Genomic DNA, 20,172 nt, shown 5'->3' with positions numbered 1-20,172 from the left:
TGGAGGTGAGAGGTTAAACCATTAAACAACAAGTAACTCTGTGGCGTTTACGAGGACAGCCCCGAGAAAAAGAGACGGGGAGGAAAGAATGAGCAGAAAATGTGATTCCAGCTCATTTAATCGGGTTTACTCCGGCAGGGAAGTGGAGGCGATGTACTGGTGTGTCAGGAAGAGGCAGGGTCACCCAGAAATCAAAGGAGAGGAGGAGGAGAGAGAGAGAAAGAGAAAAAAAAGACAACAAGAGCTGCAAATTTGCACTAACAGTTTGACAGCTTTATTGAACGTGAAAATATTTACAGAGAAAACAATCTGCCTATCACACGTCCACACACACTCAGTCACTCATTCTCTCCATGTCCATATGCTCGCCTCCTCTTCCTCCCAGACTGGCACTCAGTCTGTCACTTCTCCCACCCTCTCATTTCCTGCTGGTGGCTGCAGGCCGTGGAGTCCTGAGCTTCACTGGAGAACGCAGCGCAGCCACGAGCCAGGCGATCCGTCCTCCTCAGCCCCTCCGTCCTCATTATCCTCGTAATCTGGAATCCAAAAGGCTTTCATTAGGGATTTGTCACCACATGTGTCTTCTAAAAACAAACATGACAGTGTTCATTTCTGCTGTTCCACTCATTAAAACTTGTGGAAGACGTGAAGACGTGTACCGTTGGTGTCCTCGTCTTCCTCGGTGTCCCCCTCTGATTCCAGCACCGTCGTGTCCATCAGGCTGTTTCTCTTCACCGTGACGTCACCCCTGTAACATTTAGACCCCGGATTAACTAAACGCATTACATTAACAGAGGAGACGCAGACAGATAAACCTATTAGCACACATTTAAATCCTTGTAGCGCCTGGGAATTAAATTCATCTGACCCAGAGAGGAAGTAACGAACGTCGCAGGTTTTCTACGTGTTTTTTGTTGTTGAGTGCTTTGAAAAAGTATTAAACTTTTTCTACATTTTGTCATGTTGCATCATTGGGATTTTATGTAAATGACTAATAAAAGGAAATTCGTCTGTGAAGGGGAAAGAAAATGATCCGGACTCTGTATGTGGAGGAAAACTACGGCTTCACATCATCCCTGCGGTGAAACAAAGCACACTCAGAAAAATGACTCACTGGATGAACTCAGTTCAATTTTAGATTCACTCAATAAAAAAATGTGTTTCTTCAATTTAAATAAATTAAATCCATTCAACTTAATTGTCTTGTGACGTTTAAATCAAATATTATCTATTGATCAAACAATGTATTTGAGTTTCACCAGTTCAATTTAATCTAATGCAATTAAACTAATAGATTGTCTTCAACTTAATTAGATCCATTAATGAGACCCGTTACTCAATGTATTTTAATCAATTATGTGTAAAATATATTCATTTGAAAGAATGCAATTATTATTTTTTTTACAAAATCCATTTTTCCACTATTATATCTATATTCATATATATGTATAAGTAGCTTCAGATAAATGCATACTCATGTGTTAGAACAGTCTAGTCAAAGTCCAAACCTAAATGCAACTGAGAATCCATGGCAAGACTTGTTTTGCAAAACAGAAATGAAGATTTCAAAATACATACTTGCAGGATAAGATGGTTGTCCATAATATATTGGTGGTTGAATACAGATGCTTGTAAAACGTTTTAGATTATTTGTAAAAGAAAAACAATAAACAAGTTTGAAAACCACATGTCATTTTATTCCACTAATATTGTTTGAGTTATCACATAAGATCCCAGTAAAACCCAACGACATTTGTGGTTGTAAGGTTGCAGAAATGTAAAAAAGTTTAAGAGGTGTGAATATTTTTTCATTTTTATTTCATTTTGATACAGATTTTTCCTTTAAATTTGCAACTGGTCGCTGTTTTATATGCAAGGCGCTAACTAACACGATGAATAACCACAAACTAATACAAAAACTTTTAAAAATCTCTCACGTATTTTTCTAATAAGTTAATGCGCCACAAATTACAGGGTTCAATCTTGTCATTAGGTTTTCCATCATCTGTGTAATGTTTATCCATAAAACTTTGAGAAGGCATGCGTTTGTAGTTTACATTATGATAATATGGTCCTTAGTTTTGCATAAAATAATCAATTCAGAAAGCAGCCGGGTTGCTTTAGTGGTTCAGTTTAGATATTCAGATTTTTTAGATAGAATAAGTTCAGAAAACAAAACTAATTTACATGCCCTTTCTCTTCCCATTCTCTTCAGAGTGATTTAAATCCCAGGTTAGGAAATAATTAGTTTTCAACACTTATCGGGACCCAAATTACTTCCTAGAAAATGAACAGAATTTAAGCAATTTTGGAATCTTTTATTTACTTTTTAAAGTGACAAAAGAGTCAAACTTTTAATTTTTAACTTCCTGCTCATTTCTATAAGCCACTCTTCAAGATGGGAAAGACCAGAAGTCAAAGAGAATTAAAAAGCCTCACCACACAGTCATGAGGATAGTAAAGGGATGAAAAAACAAACACTGAAGCTCACAGTTAGTGCATCTGCAGCAAAGATTGGCATCTTGGAGTCTCCATGACAACAGTTTATTTTAAAAGTGACCTATGATGCTCTCTTGGAGCAGATTATGGTAGGTCTACAGGCTACACAAAATCATTCTTAGATAATGAGATTTTAGACTGGTCAGTTCTGCCTATTTGAGCTGTTTTACGGCGTCTTGTCACTTTAAATTCAAAGAAGCTGCTGCTGGTCACAACTTCAACTCAAAGTTTACACTTGTATGTGAAAATGGCTGCAAACAGATGTGCAACTATATAACTGTACATATTAGAAAAGCAGAAGTAGAGAGTGGTGAAACCAGCTGACAGAATGTGCTGGAACTCAGCTTGGGTTGCTAGGTGACGGTCTGGGTTTGGCAGGGGTTGCTAGGTAACGGGCTGGGTTTCAATCGGCAGTGCCTGCTGATTTGTGACGTTACATTTGGGAGGTTTTTGAAAAAGCTCATTGTCCAGACACTAAAAAGTATGAACTTATAAATGCTGGGTGTTTTTTTTTAATCACCTTGAAGTGTTTTTAGAAGCAGAAGAAACCAAATGGAAGTATAAAAATGTCTAAAATGTGAATTTTGCATGATAGATCCCCTTTAAGGCAGTTGCCAGTAATCATAGAGGGCGCTCTATGTTGCCAGGTCTGCATAGGAACCCACAAATTTAAATAAGAAACTTTGAATCTGAAATACCGGTAAGAGCCGAACCCACCTGTTTTTCCCAGAACTGGGGAGCTGCTCCCACACTATGAGGTCTCGGCCGCCGGTCACCCAGCGGTGGTCTCCACTACCAGTCGTCCACGCCGCGAAGCAGAGGATTCTAGGAGCATCCGGCCAGGTCAGGGAGGCCAGATAGCGACACTGAGGCAGAGAGAACACTGCAGAGAGGAGAAAGAGATTAAAGGTTTGGAGGTCAGCAGAGGGGCACAGAGTGGTTTCGACTTAAGTCCTTATTGTGTTTTCACGCTCAGAGCGGCAGGAGGAGCTTCTGGCTGCGCACGCTTTAATCTTTGACTCACAGTTAAGGGAGCTCTCGCCGTTCGCCAGGTCGTAGCAGGAGCCAATTAGGATGCCCCCCGTCTGGTGAACACAATCTGTCACGCCGGTGATGCTGCTGTGATTGGTCAGCCTGGATATCACTCCTGTGGTAATTGAACAGATGTTAGTCGGGAGGATTATGCAGATTTCCCGAACATCTGCGGCTCACCTGTCCTCCAGTGAAGGATCTTGATGGAGGCTCGACCGTAAGCCAGGACCACCCGGTCCCCGCGCGGGCTGAGCGTCAGTCGGCCGCCCGGCCCCCCGCTGAGGCCCGTCACCTGGCTGCTCCAGTGGTGCAGCAGCTTGAGGGGCTCTCGCTCCGAACGCCGGTTCTCCCACACAGACACCCCCCCCTCAGCCGAGCCACTGAACACCAGAGGACCCTGAGACTGTGGAGGGCACCAGAGACATGGTTGTCATGGTGATTTGAGTCCTTACCCAGTGTTGCCGGGGTGTGTGTGTGAGTGTGTGTTGCATGTATGTTTGTGGAAATGGAATTAAAGTGAATATTTTAAGATGTTTTTCATTCCGCTGCTGGTTATAAATGGATTGTGTGCTTTGCATGAGAAACAACAAAGAGGGTGACAATAATGTGTGATGCTTTAATGCTTTAGGCGTATTATGATGTTTGCAAATTGAAAAAAATATAAAAAAAACTCTGCATGTGCAGCTCTGGGTTTCAGTTTTTATAAAAGCCTCCTTTTTGCTAAAAGGAAAACAAACAGTATGCTCTAAAATTGGACCAGCTCCACGGCCTGGATCTCAGCGAATGTCTTTATATCCGTTTGAAAGCAACAAATAAGAAAAAGTTGAAAGTGTGGAAATTTGACAGCTGTATTTTTTGAAAGAAGCTTTTTTTCTTCAAAATTAACAATACAAAATGTTCTAAATATATTGAAGACACTCATAAAAGCATGTTTTAGTCTCAGTTTGAACGTCATTGGGGTGAAGGAGAGTGCTATCCTGGAAAAATAAATCAGAAGATCCAATTCATTAAATCACAATACTGTAATCTAAATCTTTGAAAATAATAATATACATCACCATTATCTTGATTTGTATGACATCTAAATAGGACCTAAGAACTGCGTCTGAACTGATTTATTTAGAGTTTAGGAGTTCCACAGGGAACCGTTTTAAGTCCCGTACTTTTTAGTGTAGGTTTAGATCTGAGTTTAAGACCCAACTAAATAAAAAAAAAATAATAACAATCAATAAATTATATTTAAACCAATAAATTCTAGAAGTAATGGATGTTTTTCATCTCTTGTTATAGCTAGATCCTAACTAAGTGAACGACTTTATTAAATCAAGACTGCATCTAGCTGTGTTTGCATTTTATTTCCTTTTAATTGAAATGTCCTAGCAGGGACTGTGTGTTCAAATTAGCCAGAGGCCAGAAGGCCTTCATGTAAAGGGCATTTGTTGCTTTTTCACACTGACTATGACCAAATAAACACGACGCACCTGGATGGAGGTGACTGCTTCCTCGTGTGCCTTGACTGACTGGCAGTTTTGGAAAGTATGCCAGCTCCAGGCTTGAACTTTCCCCCCGTCTGCAGGGTGACAGAGTGTGAGGTTAACGTGTGAAGACAGGCGACTGGCAGTCATTATCGCTGGTCACAGCTGACACACCTGAGCCAGACAGCCGAATCGACCCAAACGCATTGCGCTACAGTAACTCGGTGGCAGATGATGCCACAGAGTCAGACTCGGCAGGGATATTAGTAAAGACGTAAACACGAACTTGGGATGAAATTGTGCACATGCGTCAACGGAAACAGACCAATTACTCTGTCCGCTGTGTCGCTTGCACTTTGTGCCCTCGCAGAAACGCACCTGAACCGGTGATGATGTAGCCGTCCCCCTCAGGCGCGAAGGAGAGCGCAGTCACGGCGTTGAATGTGTAGATAGACTTAACACACTGCCCTGAGGGGAACAGCAAAACGCTGTTTAATTGACAACATGCAGGCCATTATATTTCAAGAAAGTAAATATGAGTGTGTGTTTGTGTGGTAAGCATACCGATGCTCAGGGCCCAGATCTTCACATTGCAGTCTGCAGAGCCGCTCAAAATAAACCTCTCTTTGTCAGACAAGGACAGGGACCTGGCTGCAGAGACAGACAGAGAGAAATCAGAAAAACTGAAAAATTAATCCAAAATATACAATATTCTATACAATTTTAAACACCTTGTTTCTTTATAAAGTACTTTCAGGAATCTAGAAATGAATTATACAAATGAATACATTGCAATAATTATATTACTCAAGTAAAAGAAAAAGGTAAAGTGCAGTAAAACTACTCATATAAGTACCTTTTTCCAAAAAAGTTACTCAAGTGAATGTAACAAGTATTACCCACTTTTGAACATAGACAACAGCAGCCTGTACTTAACAGGCTTAATGTGATATATTGGTATTAGCTAGTCATCTTTTAGCTAACATTACCTGCATCCAATATCAGAAAAGCAGGTTACGACAACGGATTAAACAGTTTTAACTGCTGAAAAAAAGTGACAGAAGGCACAGATATGGGAAGTGCGGAAGCCCCTACTGTATCAAATCAATATAGAAATAACAGAGAGTTGGCCACTTTAAGGTAAAAACAACAAACAGCCACCCTGGTACTTCACAGGTGGGTCCACGTTCTTAGACTTGTAAGTTTTCTCTTTCTCCCTCCAAATTCAAACGAGCTTACTATGACCAAACTCTCCAGCTTTAGTTTCAGCAGATCAAGGTACATACAGGCCTGTCACAATAACAAAATGTGATAAATTGTCCCAGTAATTATTGCGATAAAACAATTTTCAATTAATACACTGATAATGGCATATTAATGCAAGTTCGCCCTCCCAACATCCAATAACTTTAATTTTGTAAAGAACTCTTAAGACTGGAACAGGAAGATATTTTAGATATCCAAAATAAAACACAATAATAAAAAACAATAAAGTAGAAATAAAAACACACACACAACCAAAACCACAACTAAAACGTATTATAATGTCATTATTGAACTCATATTCATTTATCATGTCATTAATTGATTAATTGTTTATTGCGACAGGGTTAAGTACATGTCAGAAAATTCAGATTTTTGTCCCTGTGTGAATCCACCACTGGCTCTGACCGGCCTTTCTGTTCATTGTTTCGCTGTGGATAGTGACACCCTCTCACGAGCTTCAGTCACAATCTTCATAACGCCTTTTGCTTTTCTCCTGGGGCTAAAATTCACATTTTCCACCTAAACACATTCAACTCTGGAAACAAAATTACTCCAGAACCCTGAAGCAATATCGCACAAGACCACATTCAAGCATTACAAAAGGGTTTTATTGCCTTGGGAGCAAAGCATAAAGAAACGAGGGATGACTCAAAACTTTTGCACCGTGCCGCAGATGAGAGGAAGTGATGATGCATAAAAGGATAAAGGAGAGAAATCACAAGAAATAGACGGAGAGGACATGTTTGTGCAAAAGAAGAAAAATAATCTCATTAGCAGGGGAAGTGCTGTAGGACTGCGCTGCACTTCTACGCTGGGTGCGTTAAGCCGGAGAAGGGAGGGCAGCCAGCGAGTCGAATGATGGAAGGCTGCCTGCTTCAGACAGACAGTGAACTCTCCAAAGTGTCTATTGAGGTTATTTCTCAGCGGAGTTGATCTGATGAACTGCTCCTATAATTACCAGGCCGCAGGACACGGGCATTACTCAGCCTCAGCCAGCCCACATGTGCATCTGCGCGTACTCACCCAGCCTCCTGCAACACTCGAGGGGAGGCGCAGACAGGCAGGTGACTCCGCCGGTGTGGCCCCCCAGGTTCTTCTGCTCTGTTGCCGTGGGAACGTGCCACACCTTCACCGTCGTGTCTCGACTTGGGTGGAGGTCAGGAGTTAGAAAGTACATTTTAAGAGATCAGGACGAAAAATTAAATGTGGTGGAATGACGGCGAGTGCCTACTAGGAGATAAATTAGGAGGAAGGCTCACTTCGCCCATCCATTATGCAAATGGCGCGCCGCTTTACCTTCCAGAAACCACCAGGTTGTCAACAGCAACCACACTGGTGACTATGTCATTGTGACCCACCAGCAGCCTCAAGCGAAACCGCGCTTTCTCCCAGGACGCTGTGAGGGATGAAAACTCTGCTTCTGCGAAAACAAAAAAAAAAAGAAAAAAGGAAATGATTTGTGCAATTAGCAGTGTTGACTCATCAGCACCCTGCCTTGTTAATCTACAGTACACGACTCTTCGGTATGGATTAATGCGACGCTGCTGCTGCTGCAAAGCGTGGGGCTAAATTAGCTCCATGGATGCAAAACGTGGGCCTTGTCTTCAGGGAAGCACAACTCGGCCTGTTGGTTTTAATCCTGGCTGCCACACGAGCTTGTTAAGACTCCTCGGAGGCAAACGTGTATAATCTGGTTTTAGATGGTAATCGAAAATTAGGGCACTGCTTTGCCCTTTTAGCTCCCTGAGATAAAGTGTGATGCCAGTCTTCTCTGTCTCTTTTTTGCTAATTAGCCCACCTTCCTGCCGCAGCAGCTCTTCTGGAGAGCATCCTGACTCGTCTCTGCTCTGAAGTGACACCTTGCCCGATTCAGTCGCATCCTGAGGTCCTGCCGTATCTCCTTCGTTTCCTCCTGCCGCCCTCTGCCTGGCCGCCGGCGCTGGCGTTCCTGCAGCTTTGGACTCAGCTTCTCCCTTAAGGATCTTGGAGGCTGGAGGCGTTTGTGATGAAAGGGTCTCAGGGGCATTTTCCCTGTGCCAGAGTAGAAAGCATGAGCTGAATAAATAATCAAGATGCAAACTGCACATAGCAACCTTTACATCGTACCCTCCTGATATCCCTTGCCCATTTTCACATGTTGTCAGATTACAACCACAGACTCTGTTTTTTTCATATTCTTATGTGAGAAACAAACTGTAGTCCACAATTGTTAAAGGAAAATGATGCAGGATTTCAGCATTTTGTGGAAATAAGCTGAAAGTAGGGCTGGACAATAAATCAATATATATTGAGATAAGCATGCAATCAAAATCAATAGAATATTCAATAAATTCACTGAACTCCTATCCAGAACCGAACAGCATTCTGGGTAATGTAGGCAGAGGAAAGGCTTAAACCGCTCAACTTCTCACGGCCAGCTAAGCAAAGTGAGAGTCACCAATTAACTCACTCACTCTTTGGTTACCTAGCAACAGCTTGCTGAATAACTTGTGGTTACCTAGCAACAACCTGTTGAGTAACCGACGCAGCAGCAGTTTAAGGTTTGGCCACTGGGTCTCAAAGCTGCTTAAAAGTAAAAAGAAAAACTATGGCGTGGAGTGAAAACTGTGGATAAAGCAGGAAAGGTTACGACACCAGTTTGGCAGTATTTCAAATGTTTAAAATAAAAAACAAATCAATATTGACTGATATGAAACAAATATGTGATTCTGTTTTCAGTCATATCATCTAGTACTAGTTAAAAGTGTGGCATCCATTTGTTTTCTCTGGAAAATTTGCATTTGTGAACTTTAAAGAGACACTTTTCACTAAAGTTACAGCTTTAGGTGTTCTGAAAAATATCTGTACCATATTTATATTTGTCCTAATAGTTGTTTTAGAGATAATAACACTACAAAGAATTGTAATACGATTTGTTTTGATTTTTCTTGAATGTATGCTATTACATTGAAACCAATGTCTTTTTAGAAACACATTCTGTCAGCCTTTCGAGAAACAAGAATGTTATTTTCTAAAAGTTTTGTGTTTGTTTGACTTCCCAAAAACATAATTAATTTTATTGTACTCGAAGAGTAGTGCATGTTTTGTAGCTCAAGGCAAAAAGGAGTGTGGCAAATATTGATTTTTGGATACTAAAACCTCCAGATCTCTTGTCTTCAGTAGCCTCTAACAGGTTTTCTAAAAACAGAAATAAAATGATTGTTCTTTAAACATGAGGACAGTTTTTCTTTTATAGAAATCAAAAATTATAAGCAGTCTTTTCTTAAAGGATCATGTAATATTTGCGACTCTAACGCCTTATTTAACTGAGCTAAAGGCAAAACGGCTCTTTCAGTTTTAAAGGATGCAGACTCCTTCCATAAAACTTCCAATAAAATATGTTGAAATTGGTGGTTGCAACCAAATAAAATGTGAAAAAAAAACTGAGAGGCATTGTCAACAAGGAGACTGGGTTGTGGATTCTGTTTTACACAATGGGGCGCATCACATACATCACATCTGAACTTGATGATTAAGACGATTAAGAGCTCAATATGGAGGATGACATCAGTGATTAATGTTTACATGACACACTATAAACAAGAGTCAAATCCTCTGAAAGTACCAGAGGATTTGACCTCCCGTGTGTTTGGATAGACATGCAAAAAAGATCAAAGGCTTCAAAGTGAATGTTGTTGCTTTTGAAAAATTACGCTTCTCTCCATATGTACGCCACCATCACACACACACACACACACACACCAACGGGCACCTCTCCCTCACTTCCTTACACTTGTCTTTTCATCTTCTCCTTATTTCCGTCTCCCACAATCCCAAGAGATTGCTGCGGGCCAGAAAGCTGCAGCTGAAGCTCAGCCAATCTGGAACGCAGCTCCGCCTTCCTGGAGATCTGACAGGAGAAAGTCAAGAGATTGGTAGTAAGAGCAAGCTGCTAAATCCACAAGTTGTTTATATCCTGTTTATATGCACAACCAGATCACTCGGTCTGTCTCCGTCTATTAGACTGCAGCTTGAAACATACCCTGTCTGACTGGGGGTTTTGAAATATGCATGTCTGAATAAGATAGATGTCAAGCGTACATCAAGTGTCTGTTTTCCCTGTTAAAGGCAGCACACTCCACCAACCTTACACAGCTCATCACACCGTCAAGAGCTGCTCTGCATCTGAAAACAACTGGGAATCTCTGGTGGTTTGATGCTGCTGATGGCAGCCTGGCTTTTGTTTCTTTAGTTTTTGGTCTATGTGAGGCTGCAAACACCACATTTTAATTGGCTTTAAAAATACATGGCAGTGCAGCCCACAAAGTATCAAGGATCGAGCCAGACTGGAAAAGGGATGCTTTTACATTTTTTTATGGTTGACAGAAGGATGAATTCATTATATGCTGATCAGAAATGACTAATATTAGCTTGATAAGCTCTGATTCGCAAAGTGCTGAAAAATTTGATTTTGTTTCTATTCAATAAATGCATCAAAACTAAGACATTCCACCATTTTCTGGAATATAAATACATCAACCACCACAGACTGTGAGAAAGTACTTGTTTCTTACAGTTCTTGCTTTATCTCGCTCCAAAAGTTCTTACGATCAAATGATTTAACAGAAACAAAATCAGGCACATAAATACATTTAAGTGTTTGTCAAAAAGTGATTTTGTTAATTAGAGAGCAAATGTTATCCACACAACACCAGGTTGGGTTTAACAGCTTTTTTCCTCTAATTTAAATCATCATTTGAAAGATACTTTTTTTATTTATTCAGGTTATCTTTGTCATGTTAAAATTTGTTTAATCGTTTAAAACATGGGCTGCACAGTGGTGCAGATGGTAGTATAGTTGCTTTGTAGCAAGATGGTTCAAGTCCAGGCCTGTGTTCTCCATGTCTCGGGATGGGAAATAAGATTAAGCAATACCGATTCCATTATCGAGTTTACTTATCTATTGCTTATCGATTTTAGTCGTCTCATTGAGTTAGAAAACAAACTTTTTCATTAATAAAATGCACCATATTGCATTCAATTCAAACACAATTAAAGCTGGCTTAAAAAGAAATAAGAATTCCTCTGTCAAATTAATATTTTAACATAAATGCAACTTCTTGCGCAACAGGGTTTTGGGAAGACAAATTGGCATGTTTGTCTTTTTGGGGAGCACCTTTAAAGATTTGAAGTCTCTCCAGCTTTGGAAAACACCCTCTCAGATATGTATTGTTATTTATTTTAACCTCTGTTTAAAAAAATGGGGTTTTTTTATGCAGAAATGTGAGTCTGGTGAAAAATATGTCTAATAATACCTGCTAGGTTGTTTTCAAAAGATGCTTTTATTCTGACAAACGAGCCTCATCGGGACCCAGATTTTAATTTATTGAATATGACTGTAAATATGAACATGAGCTGGAGATTAAGCATACATTATGACGCTAACATAAACACTACGACCTGGAGGAATTTAACGTTACCTGGGACAATGGACCTTACCAAGCTCCGCCCACAACCGACCCACGTGACCACAAGTCTCACAAACAAAGCCTCACGGTTGTTTCTATGTAAACATGACTGGATTAGTGCATCATTTCTACCGGATTTTGACAATATATCAGCTACTACAATGGACAGAGGAACTAACAAGTTCATGTCATCATCTGGGAGGAGGTTACTGGTTTCTCAGTCACAAGCTGGTTGCAAACCTGAGGCCAGCAGGTCAGTTATGGTAGATCTGACATTTGGTTTTATGACGTCAATATGAGAAGCTGCAGACTGATAGGAGGAACCAAAGAGCTCTGTAAAGGTAAAGGCAAATCTTCTGAAGCTGGGATATAATTAATTTAATTTCACATAATTGCCGCGGTAGAAGCCATTTGTTTGTTAAAATTTTATGAAATATATTTGTTCTATTTGATGTTTGTTGTGAACGTAAACTCACAAAGGAACGAGGTAATTAGTCCAACGTTTAGAAACTACAGCGGCTGTAATGCGCCACAGCAAAGGTAAACAAAGGTAAAATAACCCGAACAGGTGATCAACTCAAAACCACTCCTACCTTTTTACTTTCTCTCTCTCTTTGTAGTTTAAGCACACCTGTTACCGTGGCAACCGCCTGTGCCCCGCAAGACGAGCAAAGATTACGTTAAAAACATAACATTCAGTCCGTTACGATATCCAGTTTCCAGGCTTGATATTTATTTCTCGATTATTAAACAGCGCTTCCCTGAACACAGCGATGGTTGATTGACTAGCTGTACTTGGTGCTAACGTGGCTAACACGAGTAACAGTTTAGTCCAAAGCCTTTTCTGCTAAAATAAAATCTTTAGTGTATGTCAGATACAGACACATTGCATATTGATCTGTTTAGCTAACGTATGTATCAGTTCTGCCATTATGCTGTACTTAGCTAACGGGAAGCGTCTGTTTGTGAGACCGCCACGCACGTGACCACGTAGAACGGGCATCAGCCAATGAAAAGCGGCCCCTGTGGTAAGGTCCATCATGGCAGGAGACGCTGGGCTCGAAGCTCCCCCCTTCGAGTCACCGACGTTGCTAAGCAACATATCAAATATATCAAAAAAATACCGTACTTTACGTTCCTACAAATCAGACAGTTGTTTACTGTATGGCCAACTGCTGGAGGATGTTTGAGGCATTTCAACCTTTAATTGTTTTTAAAGCTCTGTACGTGTTGCAACCGGACCTAGAATCGTTTCTTTTTTTTCGTGGAAGGTAACCATACTTTGGAGCGTTTCTGCCGCGACGCCATCTTAAATATTTTCTAGACATTACGTTATCACGCAAATACGTCTCAAGTTATCGGAACCGACAAGCAGTCGAAAATCACGTGATTTATCGTGCGCTACACAGAAGCTGTTGCTCTGCATTGAGCCAGGAATATAGTTGGTCGGGAAAATTACATAATCGTACAAAGAATCTGAAAAAGAGACACATTCTTTTGCTTTTATTTGTCTGTAGTACGACAGCTAAATGTTCTCCGAAATGTTTGTATTTTTTTAGTGCTGATGTTCCTGAATACACTTGAACGTAACTTTTGCTCTGTGTGCTAGTGGAGCTGTTGTCAGCTGGTCGCCATGGCAACGGGTCACCAGAATACAAGTGGGTTTAAGCTGTTTTACACCTGGTTTTTGGATTATTTTCCCTTTTTTTGTGGCACAATGCAGCCGTTGTAAGGTCTAAAAGTCACTCATTGCTCCTCCTTAGTTGGTAGAACATGGATATATTTATAAAAGTCATCAAATATGATGAAATATTTTATAAAGTGTAGGAGTCATATTTTGTTAAACTTTAACAAACCAACCCAGGAGCCTTAAGCAATTATGTAAAATTAAATTATTGATCAATACAAAAGAGAAATTTGTGTAGTCCTCTCTTGCGTCTTAACAGACCTGACAGAAACCAAGCTGTTTATAGATTTATTCCCGGGGAAAATACATATTTTGCACATGAAAACATTGGCAATTTTCTCAGCTTTATATTGAGCCATATTTTATAGAAATCATATAAGAAATAAGGGCACTGCAACTATTTTTGTGATGATGACTCAATGAATAATAGCGCCTGCAGGTAATTAGTCTTTTGAAATTGACCCTTGGTGTGAGTGTGTCTCTATGTGTCTATAAAAAATAAAAAGCATAAAAAAAACTAAAGAAACTAATAAAAGGGCAAATACTTTTCACAGCATTTATTTTTTTTAAAACACATGCTTTTGATGCTTTATGCTTTTTTTTATTATGCCTTCAAAGAACCCTCAGCACATTTTTCTTTTTTATGTGCTATTATGAAACACAAGAAAAAACACCACAACTTGCAGCTCAGATCTGAAAACCATAAGTGAGAATCAGCCTGGAAAAGCCAGGTGAGTGCAACTCTAGTTGGTGGCAGTGCCGTAGGGTGCAGCTCAGCGGACGTTAAAAACTCAAACACACCTCTGATAGAAGTCATTCTTGGACCCCAAAGGTTTGAAAATGTCTCATTCAGTGAGTACTTCAGATTTTCGGGGGGGAGGTCTGTCACAGTCAATTTCAGAGTGAATTTATCTAGTCTCTGCATCTTTATACTCTCCCAACTCTCCTGCTACATTCACTCAACCACCAGAGAAGAGAACAAAAAAACGTGTGCAATTAATTCTCACTTCACTGTTACCTCCAAAAATTGCTTTGTTACATTTTTTACTTCAGTTCAGAAAATAAATAACTCAGTAATGTCGACTGCTTTGTAGCTGAACGAGAAAATCTCAAAATTGTTTCCCAAAGTAGCAGCACACTAATTTTTGGCCTGATAAGACTTGAATTTCAACAGAAACACCCCCAAAAACTGAACAGTTTGGGTACATATTTCACAGTCGGTTAATCAATATCAGATTTAATACATAAATGATGAATTTGACATTTTTTGAAATCATTATCCCTGAAGGAGGTATTCTAATATTCACAGCATATGTATGCAAATATTTCATGACATTCCTTATGGTAAAAAGAAATGTAGGACGCTGCCAATTACTATTAATAACCACTATTTTTCCACTGCTGAGCCATTTAATTAATTTATTTTTTACTTTTTTCACATGCTGACATGCATATTATGTTGATTGTAGCTTTTTTTTTATATCAGTGTGACACTTTCTCTTAATTAAAAATGCAATACAATCTAACAAAACTGGTGGTATTATTAGGGTTGTAAAATTGACTGAGCAGCATTCCAGTTCTTTATTTCTTTTCTCAGTGGTCAGTAGGCTGCACATTATTACTACACATAAGGCAGAATTATCACCTTGTTTACAACATCAATAAAAATGGAAATTCAGAAGGTTTAAAAAAAATAATTTTGACTTACTTATGAACAAAATGCAAATAAGCCAAAGCTTCTGGCAATAGGAGCAGAAGTGCATAAAATAAACATAAAAATGTAATATAAAAAAATATTAAATTGTTAGAGAAAATGTTGGTCTTAAGATAATCCCCATAACTTTTCAGAGTCTAAAAGAAGTTAAAAATTTAAAGCAGTATATGATTAGCACAAATGAAAATGAATCTTATTGTCACATTGTTTATTGAACTGGGTTTTCTAAAGAACACCAACAGGTTGAGCCACATGGGAAGGAATGACAAAGAAAAACTTTATGAGATTCTTTATCTCACCTGTTCAGAAATAGCTTTGCAAAGGGAAGCCACTCGGTTCGTTCTTTAAAAAAGAACAGACCTTCAGGTGTGCAAAATAAGTGATATTAATTGAATCAAATGTTACTTTTAACTTAGCAGATCTTTGTTGAAATCTCTTACACTGAGCAACCATTTCCAAATACAATGAAAATTATTTTTGTAACATTGAGTGTTGCAAGAAGAAAAGGGATCACTAAGAAGACAGATGCTCTTACAACAAAGGGTTGATAAGGTATTAAAATAACACGTCGCTTTAGAAGTCGCTTTCTCCTTGGGACTCCAAGAAAAGAAATTTGAGGAAATCTAGAAGGGATGAAAATAATGCAGAACCCAAAGATGCTCTTCTGATGTAATTATGCTTTATTTTTAAATCCAAATTCAGTACTCTGTCTGCCTTTTCATCTTTTTGTATTTTTTTAATTGATTTTGTTTCTCCTACAGTGCCTTGCAAAAGTATTAACAATCCTTGCATGTTTTTATGTAGATAATTTTCAAAATATGTTCCGAATAAAAATGTTAAAGTATGGTGTGTATTTGTGATCATCATTTGTTCTCTTTATGATAGCACATAAAAATGTGCTGACATTTATTTGAAGAAATCAAACATTAAATTCAAAGAAATCATCAAAACAGTGTTTTTTATATTTAAAAAAGTACTACAAAAAGGTATTTGCCCTCTCACAGATTTCTTGTTTTTGCTTTTTTGTAATGTTTAAATGTTTTATACCCACTTGTCCTTGCACGGTCACTAGTGGCTGTCTCCAGCCAACGGGCAAGAGGTGACAGGTGACCAGTCCACCACAGGGCAACATAGAGACACATTACAAACAACCATGCAGACACTCATTCACATCTAAAGATGGTTTAGAGAGACAAATTAACTTGACAGTCTTGATTTTGGGATGTAGGAGGAAGCCAGAGTACCCTGAGAGAATGCGAGCCTCCACAGGGAGAACATGCAAACTCCTTATAGACTGGGATTTGAACCAAGGATCTTCTTGCTGCAAGGCTACAGTCCTACCAACTGCACCATTATGCAGCCTAAAATAAACTCCTAATAAATATAAACACTTTAGTATGACACTGTACACTGTAGTGACTGAAATTTGTAATAAATGTCACCCAGGTTAATGTTTTCCACTAACAATCCACTGTAAAGACCAAGTGAACCAGAAGGACACATTATGAAGGTGTTGTGCTTGGGTTTGGTTGGCTGTCTGTCAGTTCAGGGTCTCATATATGTAACCTTCACCCTGTATGTATTTATCCTCCCAATTAGGAGCTGCAGGAGTAGCTCAGCAAAGACAAATCCGTAGTGTAGGGCACATAATTTCTTTCCACTGCATTTAGATTGTGACCTTTTATAAGACGAGACTTTCCTGAAGTCTGCGGTAATTATTTTTTCCCTGATACGCTCTGTTTAACGTCTGATTATCAGATCTGCTCAGATCCCTGGGCAAAAACTGTCAAATTATTCATAGCACTATTATTAATTCATGTTAATCACTGCCTTTATGAAGCCAACGCTGTTATTTCAAGAATAACACGCATCCATAACCATTCTACAGCCCAGAAAACCAGTTTGAGCCATGATCTTCATAAAGTCTCTCTTGTAAAGGAAATCTTGGATCTCAATGAGGTAAACTTTATAAATAAAAGTCAAATAAATGAAGAGAAAGTGACACCAGTAGTCCCCAAACTGGTGTTTACTCAATCCTAAACCCACCACAGCCCTTTTCATCTGAGGGAAGGTCATACAGGGAGAGTCACATGAACACGAAAAGCCAGATGAAGTGTTTCTGTACCTTATATTTCTCCTCTGGGCTCAGACTGATTTTTATTTCCAGATTTTCAATCTGCCTTAACTTCTTCTGCAGCTTCCTCACCTCCCCCATCTGAAGCTCTAGCGGTGTATAAGGCCCCGCGGGTTGGCTAAGACTACGAGAAATGAAGCTAAGTGTTCAGAAAGTCTCACATGGACGATATTTGAACAGAAAACAATGCATAAAGCCAGTCTGGATGTGTCTGCAGGATTACCGCTCTGTTCTGTTCGGGAGACGTGTCGCCGGATGTTGACGTTCCGCTGTGAAACGTATAACTGTCCCTGCAGCGACACCCAGTGGCCAGCAGAGGTATGAGTAAACTCCAACGGATCAAGAACCTGTTTGGCACTTTTTTCTCTCTCTCTTTTTAGTTTTTATTTATTAATATAAACGTATTACAATCAACATCAAAAAGGTACCACAAAATATACATTATGTGTTTACACTACATACTTACAAAGTTACAAAGAATAAACAAACACAAAAATATAAAAGAAATGAATCTAAAACGTAGTAGGATATATTGTACATTCCTTTTCTCTCTTTTTTTTTTTTACAAAAAAAGAGGTCAGCTTTTTTGAAAATGATCAAATCTGATGGTTTTTATGTTGTAAAGCACTTTGAACTGCATTGTTGCTGAAGTATGCTGTAAATAAATGCAACTGATTGAACTTAAAAGCATTTTTGACTTCACAAATTTAACTAATTCTTCCACTGCTTTAAAGAAGCAAGATTTGTATAATATTTGACTAATAAGAGAACATTATTTACACTGTGATCACTTTTATGGTCATTAGTTAAAAAAAAGACCAAATGTGACCTCTTTGATGTTTATATTTGTTAAATGTGCCCCATGAACCCAGATGAACTTGTAAGAATCCTTCAAAAAGTATTTCACAATGTCACATGTAAAAAACAGATGATCGAAATCCTGTTACTTCCTCAATTAATGCACACTTATCCACATCCATTTGAACCTGTACCTCAGAAAGACTTTTGTTTGTAATTTTAAATTGCATTTTTCTTATTTTGGAGGTTGGAAACAATAAATATTTAGATCTAATCTTCTTAATTTGTTCCTTGTTAAGGATTATGTGGACACTTGTCACTTAGGATACACTTGAGATGAGGTGGGTAGAGTACCTAAAAATGTACTCAGGTAAGATAGCACTACTTCAACTTTTGATTAAGGTAAAAGTAAAAGGTAGGCATCTGAAAAATTACTCAAGAGTAAAAAAGTATTTGGTAAAAAAAAAAAAGCTACTCAAATATTGAGAAACTGATTAGACCATTTGATTTAATTTTGTAAAATGATGTAATAAGACAAAAAAAAAATTATATGAAAATGTTCCTATTTAAAAAAGGTACAAATAAATAACAGAAGAAACACTTTCCCAAATTTTTCAACATAAAGCTCATTAGACTAATACTTACAGAAGGTAGTGTATCTCATGAAGAATAAAGCACTTCTTCATGAAGTCATGGCAGTGTACAGTGATTAGTTTCTTCTTTATCTACAAAATGGCACAAAATGTGCAGCAGACAGAAAATAACAATAAAACATCAAAGCTTCTGTACCAACAAGAAGTTTGACTTAAACATAAACTGTAGATGTGTCTGGTTAATTTCTGGTAATCTTATGTCTGTTTTTCATTCAATGAAGTTACACATGTTAGCAAAGTATCCAGAAATTTTGCTCGAGAAGCAAGACTTCGTAATAATATTACTCAAATAAAAGTAAGATGTACAGTCTAGTAAAACTTCTAAAATTACAATTATTTCAAAATGTTATTTAAATAAATTTCTAGAAAATATTTGAGTTAATATCTAGCTATTTACATGTTTACAGCAAACGAAGAAAAACAAAGAACAAAAGTCAAACCTGAAATTTAATAGAAAAATGAAATTTACACTGTTTTAAAAAACAAAATGGTTTAAAAAATTGCAATCAGTTGTTGCTTTTAATATATTCTCTTAAATTTAGAGACAACTGGAAGGTACAAGAGCAATAACACAGAAATGGTCAAAATACACTTGATTGCAGTGAAATCTGAAACTAAATTTGAATTTTATTGTTGAATATAATTATATCTTACAGTGGCATATTAGTGCAATTGTAAAAAGAAAAACAGGAATACATTTCTGCCAAAAAAAACTCAGGAATTTTTAGATTAATCTCAGGAATTTTCTAGAAAACACTCAGAAATTTCTGAGCTTGGAATGTTGAAAATTTGCCAGAAAGGCTCAGAAATGCTCAGATTATTTTCAGAAACACTCTAGACAAAAACACTGTGAAATTTATGAGCTCCAAAAGTCAAAAAATTGTGAAGAAAAAACTCAGGAATTTTAAAATGGAAATTTCTAGAAAAAACTTGGAAATTTGTTTGAAAAGTTGAACATTTTTTACTTGTGTAACTCAATATTTTTTTTCTATGAATTTATTTGATGAATCTCAAAATTTGTGATTTTTTTTAGCAAATTTTCAAGCCAAGACATTTTCTTGTTTTTTCTAGAAAATTTCTGAGAGTTTTGTTCAATTTGAAATGGCCCTAATACGCTGTTGTAACGTCTTGTATACAGTTCAGAAATCAGACTGTACCCTGTCATGGCAGTAATTACACAGCATTAATCCTTTTAATTTATTTTTAAAAGACATTTATTGAATTTATCCTAATACAATGTAATCTCTTATAACTACCTTTTTGATCACTGCTCTGTCTGTAGCGTAATCACTTCATCCCAAATAAAGACAGTAGGGAAGATTGATCGATTTTAGTGACCTCTGATTCGTCCAAGGTAACGTGAAGGCATCATGCCCAGTTCAGATCAAATTCTGATCTTTGAATTCAACAAAATAAAAGTAACCAAGAGCTGATTAGATTCAAAACGGACCGATGTCGCCCTAAAAC

General features: G+C 38.2%; 1 protein-coding gene across 2 annotated transcripts; it reads right to left on the bottom strand.

Moving 5' to 3' along the window:
- Positions 1-251: 251 nt before the first annotated feature.
- Positions 252-20,111, bottom strand: LOC114142403 (F-box/WD repeat-containing protein 7). 2 transcript variants are annotated; one of them, XM_028013677.1, is made up of 14 exons: positions 19,962-20,111; positions 18,698-18,777; positions 10,043-10,161; positions 8,071-8,303; positions 7,569-7,692; positions 7,296-7,417; positions 5,571-5,657; positions 5,385-5,474; positions 5,013-5,101; positions 3,712-3,934; positions 3,524-3,646; positions 3,217-3,382; positions 660-748; positions 252-536 (listed from the first exon to the last, which is right to left on the bottom strand). In XM_028013677.1, exons 3-14 carry the CDS (start codon positions 10,054-10,056, stop codon positions 460-462), a joined length of 1,437 nt encoding a protein of 478 aa, XP_027869478.1. In that variant the 5' UTR covers positions 10,057-10,161; positions 18,698-18,777; positions 19,962-20,111; the 3' UTR covers positions 252-459. The 2 variants fall into 2 exon arrangements, with proteins under 2 accessions (XP_027869478.1, XP_027869477.1); XM_028013676.1 differs by lacking the exons at positions 18,698-18,777; positions 19,962-20,111 and adding exons at positions 17,246-17,378; positions 17,478-17,534.
- Between the last annotated feature and the right edge of the window lie 61 nt (positions 20,112-20,172).

The sequence above is a fragment of the Xiphophorus couchianus genome, chromosome 3 (assembly GCF_001444195.1).
Source record: "Xiphophorus couchianus chromosome 3, X_couchianus-1.0, whole genome shotgun sequence".
In the NCBI taxonomy this organism is placed as follows: domain Eukaryota; kingdom Metazoa; phylum Chordata; class Actinopteri; order Cyprinodontiformes; family Poeciliidae; genus Xiphophorus; species Xiphophorus couchianus.
The sequence above is the reverse complement of the archived record's forward strand: the minus strand, read 5'-3'. Positions and strand labels throughout refer to the sequence as shown.

What these genes read in the sequence shown, in the direction of transcription:
- LOC114142403 (XM_028013676.1), bottom strand. Translation starts at nt 17,335, where the DNA reads ATGGGGGAGGTGAGGAAGCTGCAGAAGAAGTTAAGGCAGATTGAAAAT. An exon ending in GAGAAGATGAAAAGACAAGT is followed by an intron (nt 8,304 to 10,042) that starts GTAAGGAAGTGA and finishes ACTCTGGCACAG; the next exon opens with GGAAAATGCCCCTGAGACCC. An exon ending in CCCAGTTCTGGGAAAAACAG is followed by an intron (nt 749 to 3,216) that starts GTGGGTTCGGCT and finishes TAAATGTTACAG; the next exon opens with GGGTGACGTCACGGTGAAGA.